The sequence below is a fragment of the Schistocerca serialis genome, chromosome 1 (assembly GCF_023864345.2).
Source record: "Schistocerca serialis cubense isolate TAMUIC-IGC-003099 chromosome 1, iqSchSeri2.2, whole genome shotgun sequence".
In the NCBI taxonomy this organism is placed as follows: domain Eukaryota; kingdom Metazoa; phylum Arthropoda; class Insecta; order Orthoptera; family Acrididae; genus Schistocerca; species Schistocerca serialis.
In genome coordinates, this window is record NC_064638.1 from 1170036860 (window position 1) to 1170057943 (window position 21084).

General features: G+C 45.0%; 1 protein-coding gene across 1 annotated transcript in view; it reads left to right on the forward strand.

The window, feature by feature from the left end:
* The first annotated feature begins 1619 nt into the window (after window positions 1–1619).
* The window catches only part of LOC126418527 (spermatogenesis-associated protein 5-like protein 1), a 73665-nt gene continuing 54200 nt past the window's right edge, over window positions 1620–21084 (forward strand). Inside the window, exons 1-2 of the mRNA XM_050085332.1 lie at window positions 1620–2607; window positions 3512–3689. Coding sequence (XP_049941289.1) covers window positions 1879–2607; window positions 3512–3689 — 907 coding nt within the window. The 5' untranslated portion in view covers window positions 1620–1878. The remainder of the gene's footprint in view (window positions 2608–3511; window positions 3690–21084) is intronic.

Sequence of the window (21084 nt, forward strand, 5' to 3'; positions counted from 1 at the left end):
ATCACGTAACTAATGTGGAGGTACTGGATAGAATTGGGGAGAAGAGAAATCTGTGGCACAACTTGACTAGAAGAAGGGATCCGTTGGTAGGTCACATTCAGAAATATCAAGAAACCACGAATTTGTTATTGGAGAGAAGTGTTGGGAGTAAAATCGTAGAGGGAGACCAAGAGATGAATACAGTACGCAGATTTAGAAGGATGTAGATTAGTAGTGACTCAGAGATGAAATGCTTGCACAATATAGAGTACAATGGAGAGCTGCATCAAACCCGTGTTTGGACTGAAGACCACAACAACAACAATGGTATTCAGTGAAGGAGAAAGCTAGCGGTGGCACAGAGTACAACTGAGTTGAACTCGTTGTGGTATCACAGAGGTTGCGTCACTTGAATGTGGCCAGTGAAAACTAGGTGTTTACACATGCAACTACCGTGTCACTCCAGTATGCCACTATCCGTGGCGTCACCTGAGTTGTGTGTGTGATCCTAACTTTAGCGTCTTGCCAGAATAATGCGCTTATTGTTCAACTAAGTGAATAAATACTTTGTAAACTGACTAAATAAATAGTACAATAGTGATCTCATTCTGGGTTTCAGTAATTCCTTATAATCACTTATTTGTATGACGTTATACAGCGTGGTTTGAAGTGGCGAAACTGACTCGAAAAGTATATTAACTGAGAGTATATAGTGGCTGAGGTTCCTATTACTGCAGAACAGTAATTATTTCAGCGTATATTTCAGTATCATCATAATAATTATTATCTTTAGCTCTTGGGAGTAAATATAACAATGAAGTGGAATTTTAAAAAAATATTTGTGCAATTAGAGACATACAGCTACCCTTGACCCTAATTAAAATCATATGTAAATTCAACAATGTTCGTATTGGGGCGATCACTAAGTAATGATTGTCCTGCACAATATTATAAAGTTTGGTTACTAAATTAATTAACATGCCGGTTCAAGAAGCGTTAATGTTTGCAGCACCTGTATCCTGTCAGAACTTACACTAACTCTAAAGATGAAAACCAAGCAAAATTGTTGATGGAAAACACTTACTTTCCGATGTATTTTTGTAAAAGAAGTTTGCGCCATTTTCCAGTCAGTTACATAGAATGGACAATTTTAAGATTTATTGTTGCACTCGAGAATGACCATAAAGACGACACCATGATAATGTAGAATAAATGATGAGTGTGGTCCTCCACGAAAGAAAATCATCCGGTCTGCCTTCAGTGTATAGTAAATATCAACCAGTACATATATAAAAATTTAGAAATAGAGCTCGTCATAACACGATACGCGTTTTGCATTGACGATAATGCGTTTTTTTTATAGAGTCATAAAGGTAGCTCAAAAGGAATTCAAATTTGTGTTTACTTCGAAGGAAACTTGGCCTTGACAAGTGACTCATTTATTAGTGTACTGGTTGGCCCTAAACGATTCCTACAAGCTACCCATTCCTGTACCCAACATTTGTGGATCCGTATTCTCTTTATCAACGTGACTACAAGGTTTTTGGATAAAAGCTGTGCAGCTTTGATCGAATAACTTCACTTGTCGCCCTCTTCTAAGTTGCGAAGAAGCATTTACATCTTCCGCTTGTGGAGCCACTAACTTGCGTGTAAGAATACTGGTACTAATTCATTCCTGTGGAAACCCCACTTTTTAGCAGCTGTGTTTTAACTGGCGTTGTGAAAGTAGGGTATTTCCATAAGTTGACTTGCGCGAGTGGCGGTGGCGATATGCACGTGGAAGCCCGGCTTTTAGCCACGCAAGTGATACGTGCGCAGTGCACTTCAATATAAACAAATAGTATAGCACGTGCGTCGTGTGCGATTTGCCCGCTACTGTGATTTCAAATGCTATAGAGAATGATGAACTTACTGACAGTGGAGAAGAGTGTGTTTAACATTCAGAAAGCGTATGTCCCTGCAGAATTATTACAAGGGAAGTGGAAAGTTGGACAGCACGCCTTTATTAAAGTGTCGAATAATTGGAAAACCGTTTGTAAAATATATCCTAGGCATAATCTCCATCGCTCTTTCGCCCAAGTGGATACCAGCGTCGTAAAATGTGGAGATTTTCAAGAATCACCTGACTGCGTGATTCCGCCTATTGCTTCCGTAGTGGAGAACAGTGTGATAGAGATGGAGCAATTGGAGTTTGTGGACAGCCCAGTTGCTTTCAAATCACTGAACGTTACTGTCATTTTTGACAGTGTTACGCAGCTGAAGCTATGGAAGAAAAACAGAAATGTGTTAATTTCTCAGCTCAGAGCCATGCTACGCTTGTATGTGTTTACAGATTGTTGCTTAATATCTTTTCGTAACTTAAAACAAATCCAGAAAAGTGGAATACATTGCGTGTTTGTAAGGGATATTTATCCATCCAATAAAAACTCATGCGGGAGAATCAATTCGGCAACGAAGATTTCTATTAGTAGTTTTCTTAGTAAGGTCAGATTTGAACAGTTACAGGATAAACATACAGCTCCAGCAATCGGTGGGTTAGATGAAGCTTGCGCAAAACTGATAGATATCATAGAGCAGAGTAAACAAGCTAGAGAAAAACCACGACTCACGCTAAGGCACCATGAGCAAGTAAGTATAAAAGACAAGTTCGTTTATTCGTTTGAACTTATCCTCACGGGACATTAAGTTTTGCGTTTGGACTGTATGCATTTGACAGCGGCCCAGTTTGGTAATGTTTTCTTGCCAACACCGGAGAACAAACCAACTAATAACCTCCATGATAAATCCAGGTAGACAACGAAAAAAAGTCGTTGAAAGAATTCGGCTTTCAAGGAAAATGATTAAAAGCTGAATGTCTGTATTTTATTGTAGGGGATCATGTAATGTTTGCACAATCACTGGAACATACCTATAGTGAATAGGCCTATGCATTGAATGAATAGTGTCTAATTTTGCTGTCAGTAAGTTGTTGATTGTAAACAACTATTAGAGAATAGTAATTAGGAGAGTCTATTTTACTTGGAGTGATTCAGGAAAATCAAATTCTCCTTGTATAAATGTTAATATGCCCCTTGAGTTTTCATTGCAGAAACAGTACTAGTTAAATATTGTTCATGATGAGGAAAAGTCCAGTTAAACAGGTCTTAGGTATATCTACAAAGAAACATCTTAACATGAGCCTGAAAATGTATGTTTCATCACTAGGATGTTCTAAATCAGGTAACATGTTGAAAATGCAAGCTGAAGTTAATTACTGCAGCTGTTCCTGTTAATTGTGTGCATGTTGAAATAAAGCCTGTAGGAGAGCAGACTCAATATGGGATCCTATTTTATTATAAGTAATTTGTGGTAAATACCAAACCTGTGAGCATTATACATTCTGTCTGCTGTATTTGTTTTTTGTGTATGATACAGTAAACACCCAGAAAGCTATAATATGATGTGGATTACTGATTTAACTTATTTATTATAACAGTAGTGCAATGTTTGAATAGATGTTTCTGAAATTGTTTCATAGAAAATTTTGTTGTAGGTGCTTTTGGCTGGCCCTCCAGGTTGTGGTAAAACCAGTCTGGTCAGGCATGTGTGTGCACGTACTAGTGCTGTAATGATCAGTATCAATGCGCTGGACATTTGTCACTCTGCTTCAAATACTCCATCTTCAGTATTGAATCATGCATTTAAAGAATCATCTGACCTGACGTACGAAGGTGAGTGTGTGTGTTTTTCGTCCTCTCTACCATTGGTTATTGAATCAAAGTTAAGTGAATGGAAGCTAGGTTTTCAAAACTTTTCAGATTGAAGAAAATGCAACTTTTTGTCTTTGCTTACCTAAAATTAAAACAAATGCTAATAAGATGCCAGTAACTATAAAATAAGAATGTGATCATGTAAAATATAACTTCATTTTATTCACATATTCGTTTCAGGAAACTAATTTTAAATTTCGATTTGAAAATCAGAGAGAAGCCTTGCAAGAAGGCTGGTAGATAAAATGAAGGAATGTTAAAAAAAAAAAAAAACCTTGTTTTTGACAGGTTTGGCACAAAATTACTCAGCTGTCAGTTGTGAAATGGTAGTCTTCCCCATTCCACTGCCAGAAATGGTCAATTTTGGAAACTCAGCCTCATCCTTCACTAGGGCTTCGACTACCTTTTGCCATGCCCTGAGATGGATATTGTACCCAATGTCAGACATCATCCAAAATAGTGATCCACTGCCTGCCCAACATACGGAACGTTCTTGTCCATCCCTTTTGCAAACCTGCTTCCATTCCTGCACCTTATGGGTCATTCCCTTCTGATACTCAGGTGCAAGGCCTGTCCCATACACCCCCCCCCCCTCCACCACCTCCTACCACAGTCCACTCACTTGCATTTCCTACACTATAAAGGGCTAGGACACGTGTGAAAGCAGACAGGTTATATATCAGCTATACAGCAATTACTGCAGCTTTGTGTGAGCATGACAAGTAGCCAACTGTCTATTCACATGAATGGCCACTGCCAATCACAAACTTGACCATCCAGTTGCTCAACATGCTGTGCACGACAACACAAAATGATTTCAACAACTGTTTCTCTACATAGGCTGTTTGGATACACCTTTCCAATACTAGTTTCTCTGAATTATTCAGTTGGAAATTCTAGGTCCAGCGTATCCTGCACTGCCGCATTCCTCATGGCCTAAACATCTTCTAACCTGCTTTATAATACCTCACTTGGCCTTTCCCCGTCTCTCTTCTGTGTGGACCACTCTTTTCTCAACCATATCATGTGCTGCCTTCCCTACCACTTTTCTTCCCCTCCCCTCCCTCCATCTCCCCCCTCCCTCCATCTCTCCCACCCTCCCTCCATCTCTCCCACCCTCCCTCCATCTCTCCCACCCTCCCTCCATCTCCCCCCTCCCTCCATCTCCCCCCTCCCTCCATTTCCCCCCACCCTCCCTCCATTTCCCCCACCCTCCCTCCATTTCCCCCACCCTCCCTCCATTTCCCCCACCCTCCCTCCATTTCCCCCACCCTCCCTCCATCTCTCCCACCCTCCCTCCATCTCTCCCACCCTCCCTCCATCTCTCCCACCCTCCCTCCATCTCTCCCACCCTCCCTCCATCTCTCCCACCCTCCCTCCATCTCTCCCACCCTCCCTCCATCTCTCCCACCCTCCCTCCATCTCTCCCCCTCCTTCCCTCCATCTCTCCCCCCTCCTTCCCCCCCTCCTTCCCCCCATCTCTCCCCCCTCCTTCCCCCAATCTCTCTCCCCTCCTTCCCTCCATATCTCCCCCCCCCTCCTTCGAACCGAGCGAGGTGGCGCAGTGGTTAGCACACTGGACTCGCATTCGGGAGGACGACGGTTCAATCCCGTCTCCAGCCATCCTGATTCAGGTTTTCCATGATTTCCCTAAATTGTTTCAGGCAAATGCCGGGATGGTTCCTTTGAAAGGGCACGGCCGATTTCCTTCCCAATCCTTCCCTAACCCGAGCTTGCGCTCTGTCTCTAATGACCTAGTTGTCGAAGGGACGTTAAACACTAACCACCACCACCACCCACCCTCCCCCCTTCCATCTCTCCCCCCCTTCCATCTCTCCCCCCCTTCCATCTCTCCCCCCTTCCATCTCTCCCCCCCTTCCATCTCTCCCCCCCTTCTATCTCTCCCCCCCTTCCATCTCTCCCCCCCTTCCATCTCTCCCCCCCTTCCATCTCTCCCCCCCTTCCATCTCTCCCCCCCTTCCATCTCTCCCCCCCTTCCATCTCTCCCCCCCTTCCATCTCTCCCCCCTTCCATCTCTCCCCCCTTCCATCTCTCCCCCCCTTCCATCTCTCCTCCCCTTCCATCTCTCCCCCCCTTCCATCCATCTCCCCCCCTCCTTCCCTCCATCTCCCCCCCTCCTTCCCTCCATCTCCCCCCCTCCTTCCCTCCATCTCCCCCCCTCCTTCCCTCCATCTCCCCCCCTCCTTCCCTCCATCTCCCCCCTCCTTCCCTCCATCTCCCCCCCTCCTTCCCTCCATCTCCCCCCCTCCTTCCCTCCATCTCTCCCCCCTCCCCTTTCCTCTTCTCCTCCTCCCCATTTTATCTCATATATGCTCTACCCTCTGAACTCCTTTTGTCTTGTTGTGTAGCTGCTGAGTTACCTGTTGAAAAATTTACCTCAAACTATTTTGCTACCCCTTTCTCAACTTGTGGAGCCTTTCCTACCCCTCCCCGTCTACATCTGCCCAGGTGACAACTCTCAGTAATTGAAAAACAAGTGTGAAATGTGTGCTAATTTGAAGCTTCTTGGCAGATTAAAACTGTGCCAAACAGGGGTTCATACTTGGGGCCTATGAAGGTCATGAGTTGTGCTTGGATAGTGCATTTGCTAGAGCACTTGCCCATGAAAAGCAAAGGTCCAAGTTTCAAATGCCAGTTTGGTGCACAGTTTTAATCTGCCAGGAAGTTTGTAATGACTGATGCTACTTTGCAGTGTACGATGTACTAAGATCACTTCCTGTTGCATATGGAATGTAAGAAGAATGACTGCTTAATTACCTCTGTGTGTACTGTAGTTAGTCTGCTCTTATCTTCGCAATATCTATGGAGCTGAATTACATGAGGATGTAATGCATGTCATCACTAAACACTGTTTTCTGAAAGCTTATAAATAGCTTTCTTTAGATAGTTTTTGTCTATCTACAGGCATCTGCCAATTCAGGTTTTTTAGAATTTCCATGACATTCTTCCATGAGCAACTAACCAATGACCACTCATGGTGCTCTTCTTTTTATATTTTCAATGTCTCTTGTTTGTCCCGGTTGGTATGGGTCCCACACTCTTGAGCAATATTCTAGGATGTCATTGATCATGTGAAACCCAACACACAGTTTTCTCAGTGGCATAATGGAGGCTTTCGATCAAGGCAGTCAGATAGATACCAAATTTCTTGATTTCTGGAAAACGTTTGACTCTGTACCATCTCTCTGCTTCTTGTCAAAAGTACAATTGTATGGCGTGTCAAGTGAAATTTGTGACTGTATTAAGGAATTTTTGGTAGGGAGATTACAGCAGGTTGTCTTGGATGGAGAGTCATCATCAGCTGTAGAAGTAACTTCGGGTGTGTTGGAACTCTTGCTGTTAATTTTGTATATCAATGACCTTGAGGACAGTGTTAATAGGAACCTCAGCCTTTTTGCAGGTGATGCAGTTATCTGTAATGAAGTACTGTCGGAGAAAAGCTGCAGAAATATTCAGTCAAATCGTGATAAGGTACCAAAGTGGTAGAAAGATGGCAACTTGCTTTAACTGTTCAGAAATGTAAAATTTTCACAGAACAAAAAATCTTAGTGTCTTGTAATATCGAGTCACTGTTGGAATCGGCCAACTCGTACAAATACCCGGTTGTAACACTTGTACGGGTATGAAATGGAATGATCACTTAGGCTGTCAGTCATTTGTCAAGCAGGCAGTAGACTTAGCTTCATTGATAGAATACTGGGGAATTCAATCAGTTTACAAAGGAGATTGCTTAAAAATCATTTGTGTGCCCTCTCTAGACTACTGCTAGTGTATGATGTGGGAGCCATACCAAATAGGACTAATGGGGATATCAATCTCATACAGAGAGTGGCAGCACAAATGGTCGCAAGTTTGTTTGATCTAATAGAAGAGTGTCACAGACATACTGAAGGAACTGAACTAGAAGACTCTTGAACGTATACACAGACATAAACTATCCCTACTTATAAAGTTTCAAGAATCAACTTCAAATGATGAATCTTGGTATATACTACAACTTGCTATGTATCACTCACATAGGGATCCTGAAGACAAGATCAGATTAATTATAGCGTTCACAGAGGCATTTAAACAATCATTCTTCCCGCACTCATACATAAATGGAGAGGGAAGAAACCCTACGAACTGCTGCAATGTGACATACTCTCTGCCCTGCACTTAATAATGGCTTCGAGTATAGGTATAGATGTAGGTGTAGATATGTAAATGTGCAGTGCGAGTGATTTGTAAGCAATCTTCTTTGTAGATTGACTGCATTTCCCCAGTATTCTACCAATAAATCAGTCTTATGGCTGAGCCTATGTGATCATTCCACTCATGCCCTTCAAAGTGTTACACCCAGGCATTTGTATGAGTTGACTGACTGACTTTGTCTCACTGATATTGTATCACTTTCTAAAGTGTACAATTTTACATTTCTGAACATTTAAAGTAAGTTTCCAATCTTTCTGCCACTTTGAAATTCTTATCTACATAAGTTACTCTGCAGTTCACACTTAAATTCCTGGCAGAGAGTTCACTTAACCACATTCAGGCTATTTCCCTACCTTTCCACTCTCTCATAGCGGGTGGGAAAAAAGAGCACTTAAATCTTTGCACACTAGTGCTGACTTCTCTTATTTTAATATGATCATCATGCCTTCCTGTTTAGGTTGGCCTCATTAAGTACTGTCACTTTCACAGGAGAAAGTTGGTGATTGAAATTTTGCGAAAAGATCTTGCCACAATGAAAAACCCCATGTCTTAAGGATTACCACCACAGCTTGCTTATCATATTTGTGATGCTCTCTCCTCTATTTTGTGGTAATACAAAATGAGCTGACCTCCTTTGTACTTTCCAGTGTCGTCTGTCAGTCCCATCTGATAAGGATCCCACACAGCATAGCAATAATCCAGAAGGAGGAGGACAAGTAGTGTAGGCAGTCTCTTTAGAAGGACCTGTTGTATCTCCTAAGTGTTCTGCCAATAAATCAATCTTTAGTTAGCTTGCCATCCCCCACCCCACCCTGACAATATCCATGTTATCATTCCAGTTTCAGCTGCTCATAACTGTAATTCCTAGCCATTAGCTTTGTTGGTTTATTGTGTCATGAAATTAAACATATTCCATGTAATATTTTGTGGATGACCTCTCACTTTTCATTGTTTGGAGTCAGTTGCCACTTTTTGCACCATAGAGACATTGTGTCTGTCATTTTGCTATTGGTTTTGAACTTCTAATGACTTGACTATATGGTGAATGGCAGAATCATCTGCAATCATTGTAAGACGGTTTGCTCAGACTGTCACCTAAATTGTTTACATAGATAGAAACAGCAGAGGGCCTACAACACTTCCTTTGGGAATGCCACACACTAATTCAGTTTTACTAGGTAACTTTGTATCAGTTGCTATGAACAGAGATGTTTCCAACAGGAACTCAGATGATACTCTGCAGGCATGTAATTTGGTCAGAGGTCTCTCCTGAGGAATGATATCAAAAGCTTTCTGGAAATCTAGAAATATGGAATCCATTTGAGACCCCTGTTGACAGCCCACTTTACTTTGTGTGAATGTAGAGCTAGGCTGTGTTTCACAAGAATGATGTTTTCTGAATTTGTGCTGATAGTGTCAATAGACCATTTTCTTTGAGGTAATTCATAATGGTCGAATGCAGTATGTGTTCCAGAATTCTGCTGCAAATTGACTCAGTGATTTGGATCTGTAACTTGTGGGGTTACTCCTACTTCCTTTTTGAGTATTGGTGTGACCTATGCAATTGTCAAGTTTTCAGGCACGTTCTTTCGTCAAGTGAGTAATTATATGTGATTACTAAGTATGAAGCTATTGTCTCAGCATTTTCTGAAAGCAGGCTAATTGGTATGCAATCTGGACCAGAAGACTTGCTTTATTAAGTGATTTAAGTTGCTTCGCTACACTGAGGATGTCATTTTGGCAGCTGTTGTTGATTAGAATTCTGGCATATTTACTTCTTCTTTAGCGAAGGAATTTTGGAAAATTGTGTTCAGTAATTCTGTTTTAGAGACAGTGTGAAGGTATTGATTGTGTCTTGCTGCTGCTGTACTTTGCATATGACCAGAATCTCTCTGGATTTCTGCCCAGTTTGGGGACAGAGTTTCATTGTAAAAGTTATTAAAAGCATTTGCATTGAAGTCTGTGCTAAGTTTCGAGGTTCATTAAAACACTGCCAACTTCGAAGATTTTGCGTTCTTTTCAATTTGGCATGCTTTTTTTTCATTGCTCCCGCAACGATGTTCTGACCTGTTTTGTGTACCATGGAGGAACAGTACCAGACTTTATTAATTTATGTGGAATAAATCTCTCAATTGCTGCTGATAGTATTTCTTCGAATTTAAGCCATATCTGCTCTAAATTTATATCCTTAGATTGGAAGGAGTGGAGAGTGAGTTTCAGGAGGACGTCAAGCAGAATTTTTATCTGCTTCCTTAAATAGATATATTTTGTTTATGTAGTTCTGACAATTTGTAGGAGAAAGACCAACAATTTACATTTGATAACTGTTCATTTAAATCTCTTACAGTTGCATTTAGTTTATAGTGGTGACTAGTTACAAACCAAAGTTGGACTGAAATTGTTATCAAAGCAAAATCCCAGTGATATACTTGGGTAACATCCAAACAACACATAGTCCTTAAATAAACATGGAGTGATCTTATTACAGGCATAATACATTAAACAGAGTGCAAATGAGTGTTGAGTCTGTTGACTGTGTCACACAGGTAATAAGAGACTCCATATCTGTTTGTAGGACTATGTGTTGTGTGACATTACCAAAGTCTGTCAGTGGGATTTTGCTGTGACAAGCAGTTTTAGTGTGGGTCTGGTTTGAAAATGAATGGCTATGTTCGAAACTTGTCACCAGTATAAATTGCATGCAACTACGTCAACCCCCCCCCCCCCCCTCCCAGGGGACTCTCAACTCTTTTGTAAGTACTTGCCTGACCACCATTGGCCCTCAGCCCTTGCAGTGCTATTTCCCTTTCTGTGCTGCACGTCTGGCTTTCTATTATCCTGTTTTGCTTACTTTTCCATTGGATGGTCTTCTTGGCGTCATTTGTGCTTGGATCTGGTTTGTGTTTTGGACATAAGTTTTCTTACCTTCCAGCCCTCTACACCTTTTCATTATTAATTATATGGTCCCGTTATCAAGTCTGACTTGGTACTTCTTTCCTAAATTTTATGTAAGTGCTGTTCTCTCTTTGCATCCTTGTTTCTTGAAAAGGTACTACATCGAAAACCCAGCAAAGTAGCCATTCCATTGTGGGATGATGGTATTGGAGTGTCAAGTACCTGTGCAATGGTACCACCTTCTCCCCCCCCCCCTGCCTCCCCCCTCCCACCCCACCAAGCCATGCAGGGATCACATAGTTGTTGCCTGAGCTGGAAACTCCCTCACACAAGCCTTTGTGCCTATCATGGCTGTGGCACAGGGACTCTGGGCAGTGGCTTACTGGCCTGGTAATTGTTGCTGTGATTGGGTGGTGCTCATTAGGAGAGCCCCTGGTTGGAATCAGTGGTACCATGGCAGAAGATTTGCACATGAAATGAATTATACTTTCCACTGGTGGACACATGGCCCCATCAGTCTCTTCTGAAGCTAAGACATATTACAGTGTGGAGAAGAATGACCCCAAAATATTTCCTTCCTTGGCTGCACGTGGGAGGAACATAGGGGTCAGACACAAGGCAATAAATATTCCCTCCAATACTTGGTTTGTTCTGGGATGGAAAGGAATTCCTTTTTGACTGCAAAACCTTTGTTCAACATTGAGAATTTCATGGACAGGTTTTGGGAAGTGACAGTGAAGAGAAAAAAAAATGCAAAATGGCTCCATTCTGCTTAAAATGATGCTTCCCCCACTGTCACAGGCACTGTTTGACTGTGGCAAGCTGGGTATTGTTCCTCATACTTTAACCCCTCATAAAAGTCTGAATATGGTGTGGAGTGTCATTTTCCACCAAGATATCCTTTTACAGACAAATGATGAGTTGTGTGCTAACTTAGAGTGATGGGGTGTCAATTTTGCCTGTTGTGTGCAGTGGGGACCAAAAGACAACAGAGTGGGTACTGGAGCCTTCATCATGGCCTTTGAAGGTAACTTGTTGCCTGAGAACGTAAAGGTGATGATGTATTGCCGTGATGTAAAGCCTTATATTCACCCTACCAAGCAATTTGGACACCCGACTTCACATTGCAATGCTAGCCCTGTCTTTAAGAGTTGTGGCCATCAGATGCACACAAATGCTCCTTGAGCCCCTCTCACCATCTGTGTTAACTGTGGAGAGCACCATTCCCCTGTTCACCAGATTGCACTGTTTTCAAACATGAAAATTTAGGAATACAAGACTCTTGACCACCTCACATATCAAGAGACCAAGAAGAAATAAGATTGCCTACATCCTACATATATGATGACAACATATACTACTGCTATGACAATGTCGCCCACTTTAGCCATTGTGCCATTGCCCTCCATATCTTCTACGTCTGGCCCTTGGGGTCATCTGACTACACCTGCTCCCTTGTTGGTTGGTGGTCCTCCTCCTACTGCTTTCCCCTACACCTCCTTTGGGACCATAGACTGTGTATCTAATCAGGACATAAGTGTCCAATCCTCAGCCGGAGGAGCAGTGACCAACCGCATAGTTGGAGGAGCAGTTACCAGGAAGGTGTCTCCCAGGATGCTCCTGTCCCAGTATCTGCTGACATGCAACAAGATGCCAGCTGATGGCTGAAGGAGCCACAGGTTGCAGGTCATATGACTTCATGTTCCTCCTCTGTCCCAGTATCTGGGGGCGGACAAGCCCTTTCAGAAGTCTAAATCATCCAAGGACGAGAAGAAGTCCACCAAAAAGAGGGAGATTGTGATGGCCCCATGCTGCCAGAACCCGCATTTTCCACCTCCGTATCAGAGGCAGCATTCCTGGTGGCCCCTATGGCCCTGCCCCCCACCCCGTTTATACACACACACACACACACACACACACACACACACACACACACACACACACACACACACACACAGAGACAGATTTGGAACAAGTGTTTATTGATGGTATATCTTCATATTCAGTGTCAGTAGGCGGCACTGAGGCGTGACCTGCCTCCTTGGTCTCTTCAGTCCCCCAAAGGATGTGATCCTCCAGTTGAACTGTAGCATATTTTTCTGCCACTCGGCAGATGTAAGATTCCTTTTGTGTGTTTGTGCTTCCCCTGTTTTTTGCATTGCTCTCCGGGAAACTTCTTTCACAACAATGCAGGCACCTGCTATCTGCAGCTACCTGGGCTACTTTGAGAACCACATGACTATGAAAGAGCATAGGATGGTGTTTACACATATGTTCTGGATTCTACTGCAGAAACATGTTACTCAAAACGGCTTTGGAGGCTGTGGCTGTTCATGGGAAGGCATTTCTGGAATTTACCCTCTGGAATTTGTATCTTCCTCCCAACAATGAAGTGTCCCAAAATGTGTTGTGTACACCGTTTTCTCACCTCTCACCATCTTTCTTAATATTAGGTGACTTTGATACCGCAACGCTTTGTGGAGTGGAACTACAACCACTGACAACAGTAAGCTGCCAAAAACTTGCTTACAGAGCTTGATCCGTGTCTCTTGAATACTGGTGTTCCCAAACACTTGTGGCATATGGGTCTTATTCGGCCATTGACCTTTCCATTTGCAGTCAAGGCCTCCTCCTGTCCATCCTTTGGAGATATCAACTGCGTGACAGTGATAATTTTCTATTCATTTTGACCCTCCTTTGGCATTACTTGCCTGAGTGTCCACTCAGGTGGGCTCTCTCCAAAGCTGATTGGGATGCTTTCACCATGCTATTGCCCTTCACACCATGCCACATGGAGGTATTGATGCAGGTGACCAGAGCAAAACTGCAGCCACTCTCTCAGCAGCTGTCTCGGTGATCCCTTCTTCCTTGGTCCCATGAGATTAGCTTGCTGACTTTTTGTCAGGGCGCTAATGACCATGATGTCAAACACTCCTCACCTCAAACCATCATGTTGAGTGGTACCTCTTGGGGAGCTGACCGGACTGTCCTCCTCCACCTCTATCGATCTCTTGTGTGCTTCAAGTTGGATTATGGATGCATTGTCTACTCCTCTGCACGGCCATCTATCTTACGCCGCCTAAATACAGGGTTATTACAAATGATTGAAGCGATTTCACAGCTCTACAATAACCTTATTATTTGAGATATTTTCACAATGCTTTGCACACACATACAAAAAACTGAAAAAGTTTTTTTAGGCATTCACAAATGTTTGATATGTGCCCCTTTAGTGATTCGGCAAACATCAAGCCGATAATAAAGTTCCTCCCACACTCGGCGCAGCATGTCCCCATCAATGAGTTCGAAAGCATCGTTGATGCGAGCTCGCAGTTCTGCACGTTTCTTGGTAGAGGAGGTTTGAACACTGAATCTTTCACATAACCCCACAGAAAGAAATCGCATGGGGTTAAGTCGGGAGAGCGTGGAGGCCATGACATGAATTGCTGATCATGATCTCCATCACGACCGATCCATCGGTTTTCCAATCTCCTGTTTAAGAAATGCCGAACATCATGATGGAAGTGCACTGGAGCACCATCCTGTAGAAAGATGAAGTCGGCGCTGTCGGTCTCCAGTTGTGGCATGAGCCAATTTTCCAGCATGTCCAGATGCACGTGTCCTGTAACATTTTTTTTACAGAAGAAAAAGAGGCTGTAAACTTTAAACCGTGAGATTGCACAAAACACGTTAACTTCTGGTGAATTGCGAATTTACTGCACGAATGCGTGAGGATTCTCTACCGCCCAGATTCGCACATTGTGTCTGTTCACTTCACCATTAAGAAAAAATGTTGCTTCATCACTGTAAACAAGTTTCACACTGAACGCATCCTCTTCCATGAGCTATTGCAACCGCGCCAAAAATTCAAAGCGTTTGACTTTGTCATCGGGTGTCAGGGCTTGTAGCAATTGTAAACGGTAAGGCTGCTGCTTTAGCCTTTTCCGTAAGATTTTCCAAACCGTCGGCTGTGGTTCGTTTAGCTCCCTGCTTGCTTTATTCGTTGACTTCTGCGGGCTACGCGTGAAACTTGCCCGCACGTGTTCAACCGTTTCTTCGCTCACTGCAGGCCGACCCGTTGATTTCCCCTTACAGAGGCATCCAGAAGCTTTAAACTGGGCATACCATCGCCAAATGGAGTTAGCAGTTGGTGGATCTTTGTTGAATTTCGTCCTGAAGTGTCGTTGCACTATTATGACTGACTGATGTGAGTGCATTTCAAGCACGACATAGGCTTTCTGGACTCCTGTCGCCATTTTGTCTCACTGCGCTCTCGAGCGCTCTGGCGGCAGAAACCTGAAGTGCGGCTTCAGCCGAACAAAACTTTGAGTTTTTCTACGTATCTGTAGTGTGTCGTGACCATATGTCAATGAATGGAGCTACAGTGAATTTATGAAATCGCTTCAATCATTTGTAATAGCCCTGTACAATCCACCATTTGTGGATCCGTCTCGCCACTGGTGCCTTCTGTACTAGCCCAGTTGAGAGTCTATACGCAGAAGCCGGTGAACTACCCCTGTCATACCGGTGTGACGTCCTGCTCAGTAGGTAAGAGCGTTGGCTTTCTTCCATACCAGGCCACCCAATCTTTGACCCTTTTTTTGATGACATTTTTAACCACTTTTCTTCTTTGCGGCGTCCCGGCGTCTGCTTTCGTCACCTGCTTCAGCAGCTGCAGTTCACACTTCCTGCCACTTTCCGAATGGGTGAGAGCCCTTCACCACCTTGGCTTCAGGCACAGGTTTGTGTTCATTTTGACCTCAGCTCATTCCCGAAGGATTCAACTCCTGAGCTGACCTATCGCTGCAAATTTCTCGAACTTTGCTCACAACTTGCTGAAAGCATATTTTTGTACACTGATGGTTCCAAGTCCGCCCACGGTGTTGGCTGTGCTTTTGTCATCGGGGATGATAAGTTTAGATACCGGCTTCTCGACTAATGCACAATTTTTACTGCAGAGCTTTTTGCCCTCTATCAGGCTTTTCACTACATCTGAAGGCACCAGCTCACTTGCTGTGTGATCTGCTCTGACTCCCTCCAGATCCAGTCCACCCTGTCGTTCGACGAATCCAGGACAGGCTCCATTTGTTCCCAGATGGGGTAACCCAAGTGATGTTCGTGTGAGTTCTTAGCCATATTGGTGTGCCTGGGAATGATGCTGCTCGTGCTGCAGCCGAGGCCACAGTCCATCTCGGTCGGTCCGCCTCTTACTCTGTTCCTCGCAAGATATTTGTAATTTTCTCTATCGGTGTATCACATCACTATGGCATGACCGTTGGTGCTCCTTTCATGGGAACAAACTCAGAGAAGTCAAACATCTCCCGGCCGTCTCGCCATGAGAAAGCAATGTTAGCTCAGTTGCGAATAGGGCACTGTCGCTTAAGTCACCGCCACTTGTCGAGTGGTGACCCTGCACCCAGCTGTCCTTTCTGTAGCCAGCTATTAACAGTTAGACATTTCCTGATCCTCTGCCCCCTATTTTAGCCACTTACGTCTCAGGATCGGGCTGCCGCCCACTTTGCCGGACATTTTAGTGGATGATTTGCAAGCTGTGGCTCACATTTTAAGTTTTTTACAAAACAGTAATATGACAAAAGAGATTAGACTTCTACCTGGTGACTCTGGTGTCTTGTCGAACTCTTTTAGATACTCTCCGTAACGTCTTGCATTTTAGATTTGTCTTTTCTTCCCCTTTGTATTGGACCTCAAAATGGTTTTTTACCCTCGTGGTCCCAGCATTCTATGGTTCTATACTGGGCGCTTATGACCTTAGATGTTTTGCGCCCTAAAACCACAAAAAAACAACAACAAACCATCATCACCACCCTCTTCCTTGGATCCCCCCCATTGGTAGACAGTCCCTTGTTGGACCACCAAAATCACCGTTACCATTAGAGATTGCAGACGGGTGGGCTCTCTAAAGCTATAAGTGACATCTGTCAATGGAGCCCCTCATTGCCTTTAAATGGCTTTGTGCCATGGTCCACCACCTCATAAAATGACTTGCTACCATTGGACCATGTACTCTTTCTTCATAGGTTGGGGCCAAGATTCAATCAGTTTATGAACACCAGTACCAAGTGGTTGTACCTGGTGCCTCTGTGAATGGTAATGTCTACATTGAACCAGATGCTATTGCCAAACATTGTGCATTTCATTATGCTCGAGCCCCTGCGTCTGAGAATTGTCATCCTGCGTTTTGTTCCTCAGACAGTGGTAGTGGCTTCCTTTACCATTTACAACATGTGACCTGGAATCTTAGAATGCTCCATTCAGTGAGTGGGAATTCTTCATTGTTCTAGTGCACTGACCTGACATGGCTCCAGGGTCAGACTGACCACATCCACAGCCAAATGCTCAAACAGTTATCAGTGGATTGCCAATGTCATATCCTTTCTGTTCTCAAGGAGCAAGGGTGAGTCCCCGTCTCAGTGGCAAGAATGTGTGATCATCCCAGTACTGAAAGCGGGTAAACACCCCTTCAAGAGGGATGGTTGTTGCACAATTAGCCTCACTAATGTTCTCTGCAGGTTGCTTGAACATCAGGTGAGCCGATGGCTGTATTGGTAACTTGAATCTTGAGGTCTTTTGGCTGTATCGGGGCAGTTTTCGCCAAGGCTATTCTACTGCTGACAATTCGGTCTGCGTGGAGTCTGCTGTTTGGTCAGCTATTGCTCGGCTTCAACATCGCATTGCTGTCTTCTTTGATATGTGTAGGATATGAGACACCATATGCTGTCACCATGATTTTGCTACCCTGCATGACTGGAGTCTGCTGGGCCAAGTCCCAATTTTAATCCAGAACTTCTTGTCTCGCTGTGCTTCCTGAGTTTAAGTTGGTGTTTCCTACAGCAGTACTCTTGTACAGGAGAATTTGGTCCCCCAGCACTTTGTAATTAGTGTGCCTCTTTTTCTAGTGGCCATCATTGGTCTAGCTGCAGCTGTGGTATCTACAGTTTTATCCTCCCTGTATGCTGACAACCTTTGCATCTATTATTGTTCCTCAACACGCAACACCAACTGCAGGATACCATACAAAAGTTGCTCTGCCCATAGTTTCTGGTTTTCCGCCACCGAGACTTGTTGTGCACTTCTGTCGCCATTGTGCTGTCCATACCCAGCCAGAACGCTACCTCAGGGACAAAATGCTCGGGGTGGTGGAGTCTTACTGTTTTTTGGGATTGGCCTTCAATGCCCAGTTGACATGGTTACCCCATCTATGGCAACTTAAGCAGTCATGCTGGTCATACTTTAATACTCTTCTCCCTTTCTCAGTAACACCAGCTGGGGTGCAGATCACTCTACACTTTTGTGGCTCTACAAAATTTTGATCCTGTGACAACCTGATTATGGGAACCTGGCTAATGGCTCTGCTGGACCCAATACGCTGTTGTGGGGTTGGACTTGTGACAGGTGTCTTTCGGATTAGCCCCATGTACTTGTGGAGGCTGGCATCCCTCCCGTACAGATTCCCCCCAGGGGGTCCACAACTCTTTTGTGGGTACGTGTGTGCCGAGCACGGGGCCCCGAGCTATTGCAGCCTTCCTTCTCTCCAGGGCTGCATTTCCTTCCCCTCCTTTCCCCTCCTTTCCCCTCCTTACTCCTTTCCCATCGCCCACTCCTCTCCCTCTCTTGGTGTCCTTGCTTATGTTGGTCTCCCGCTGTCCTCCTGGTTCTGTTGGTTTTACAATTCGGCTTTGTTGCGTAATCATCTCCTGCTTTTGGCATTCCTTGGTCCCCCACTGGGGTTTGACCTCCATTACAAAATTTCTCCTCCGTAGTGTGAGCCATTTGGGGAAGAGCACCTTACCTAGTGTCTTTGACATGCGCCCTCCTAGTACATTCCACCTTTTCTTTCACGTCGTTGTCTGATGCTAGGGTGCATAGCCAGCATGCTAGCCAGCCCGTGTGGTGGGGTCGCTATGTACCCTTTTGGTTGAGCCCCCTGAACACACAGGGATCACACTTCTGATACCCGAGCTGTGACCTCCTCATGCATGCCTTGGAGTGGTTGCTCGTCATCCTGGAGCATCGGAACTCGCGGCAATGGCCGCCGTGCCAGACGGCCCTTGCTGTGGCTGGGTGGCGCCCATGAGGAGAGCCCCTGATCTGAGTGGGTGATATCAGGGCGGACGCTATGCAAATGAAACGCATACGGGTCCAGAACTCTGGCCGTTCTTGTGCGGCCGTCTCTCTGCGTGGAACTGATTCCTCAAGTGCTGCTTCTCTTGCCCCTTTGGCCTTCCCTTCCATGGCTACCCCCTGGGAAGATGGTCAGGCCCGTCAGCTAGGGGCAAAACCTTTTCCCCGTTATCTAGTTTGCACCAGGACTGATGGAGATACTTTCACCAACACCAAACCTTTATTCTTTGTGGAACACATTGAAGACAAGTTTGGCGAAGTGGACTCCCTGAGCAAGATGCGGTCGGGTTCGTTGCTGATCAAAACTGCTTCAGCTGCCCAATCTGCGGCCCTTCGTGCCTGTACCCATCTAGGCACAATTCCTGTGTCCATTACCCCCCACCAGTCTCTAAATATGGTACAAGGTGTCATTTTTCAAAGGGACCTCATCCTTCAAACTGGCCTTTGAAAGGGATACCCTCCCTGAGAAAGTTAAGATTATGGTTTATCGATGCGATGTGAAGCCGTACATCCCACCTCCTATGAGGTGTTTTAAGTGCTTGTGTTTTGGACATGTCTTCCTGCTGTTCACAGGCCCCTCTCTGTGGTGACTGTGGACGTCCACTCCATGAGGGGAGTCCCTGTGTTCCCCCTCCTGTGTGTGTAAATTGTCATGGTAGTCATTCTCCACGTTCACCAGATTGCCCAGTATATGAGAAGGAAAAGAAGTTACAGGAGTATAAGTCCCTCGATCGTTTAACCTACACAGAGGCCCGTAAGAAATATACAAGTCTTCACCCTGTGTCCATGACATCTAGTTACGCCTTGGTTACATCTTCACCCCTTCCTCCCCCTTCCTTACCCCCATCCCGGACCCCTCTCCTCCCCCCCTCCCCTGCGGCTCCCACACCTTCTCCTCTGGGCGCTGCTCCCCCTCCCCAGCCGGAGAAGTTTCCCACTCCTTCGGCGTGTGCTGGTCTAGGGCGCCTCTCCTGGGATGCCCCTTCCTGGCACCTTCCAGGCCAAAGGTCTGCTGCTGCGCGACGACTGCGAGAGCCGTGGTCTGTCGTCCCCCAGGTCGCCCGGTCTCTTTCTGTTCCTGATCTTGCTGCAGCTGGCTCCTTTATGCCACACAGCCCTCCTCGATCTCAGCCTGAAAAGAAGCAGAAACATAAGTCCCGGGACAAAGAGCCTCTGGTGTCGCCGGAGGTCCCTTGTCCGACTTCACAACCGGATTCTGACCTGTCGTTCATGGATGTCGCCCCCTCCTTGTTGGTGACGGGTGGGGACCCGGTGGTATGACTGGATTTAGCGTGTTCAGCCCTCATTTAAACCATCGTTCTGTGGTTCTCCAATGGAATTGTAATGGATACTATCGTCACCTTCCGGAATTGAAATCCCTTCTTTCGTCTTACTCTGCAACTTGTGTGGTTCTCCAGGAATCTCATTTTACTGATGCTCACTCGCCTACCCTCCGTGGGTTCCGTGTTTTCTGTTGAAATCGGGTCGGACCCCTGCGGGCTTCTGGTGGCGTTTGTACGTTGGTCCGTACAGACATTGCTAGCACGTGGATTCCTCTTCAAACTACATTGGAAGCAGTTGCTGTTAGGGTCCACCTAAACTCTGCGGTCACAGTTTGCAATCTTTATCTCCCTCCTGACAGGACTCTTACACCTGCTGCCTTAACTGCCCTTCTTCAGCAACTTCCTCCTCCTTGGGGGATTTTAATGCTCATCATCCCTTGTGGGGCAGTGCCTTTCCATCTTGACGAGGTCTTCTTATAGACCAGTTTATTGCAGACCACGACTTGTGCCTTCTTAATGATGGCTCCCCTACTCATTTCAGTGCTGGTCATGGTACCTTTTCTGCCATTGATCTTTCTCTTTCTTCTCCCTCTCTCCTCCCTTCATTACACTGGTCACCACACGACGACCTTTGTGATAGTGACCATTTCCCGTTGATTATCTCGCTCCCTTCCCACTCCCCGATGGACAGGTTACCTCATTGGTCTTTCCAACGTGCCGATTGGCCTCTATACACTGCACAGGTCGTGTTTTCTTCCTCTTTGTTGGGTTGTATTGATGACGTCCTACATGACATGTCTGACGCGATTGTTCGCGCTGCT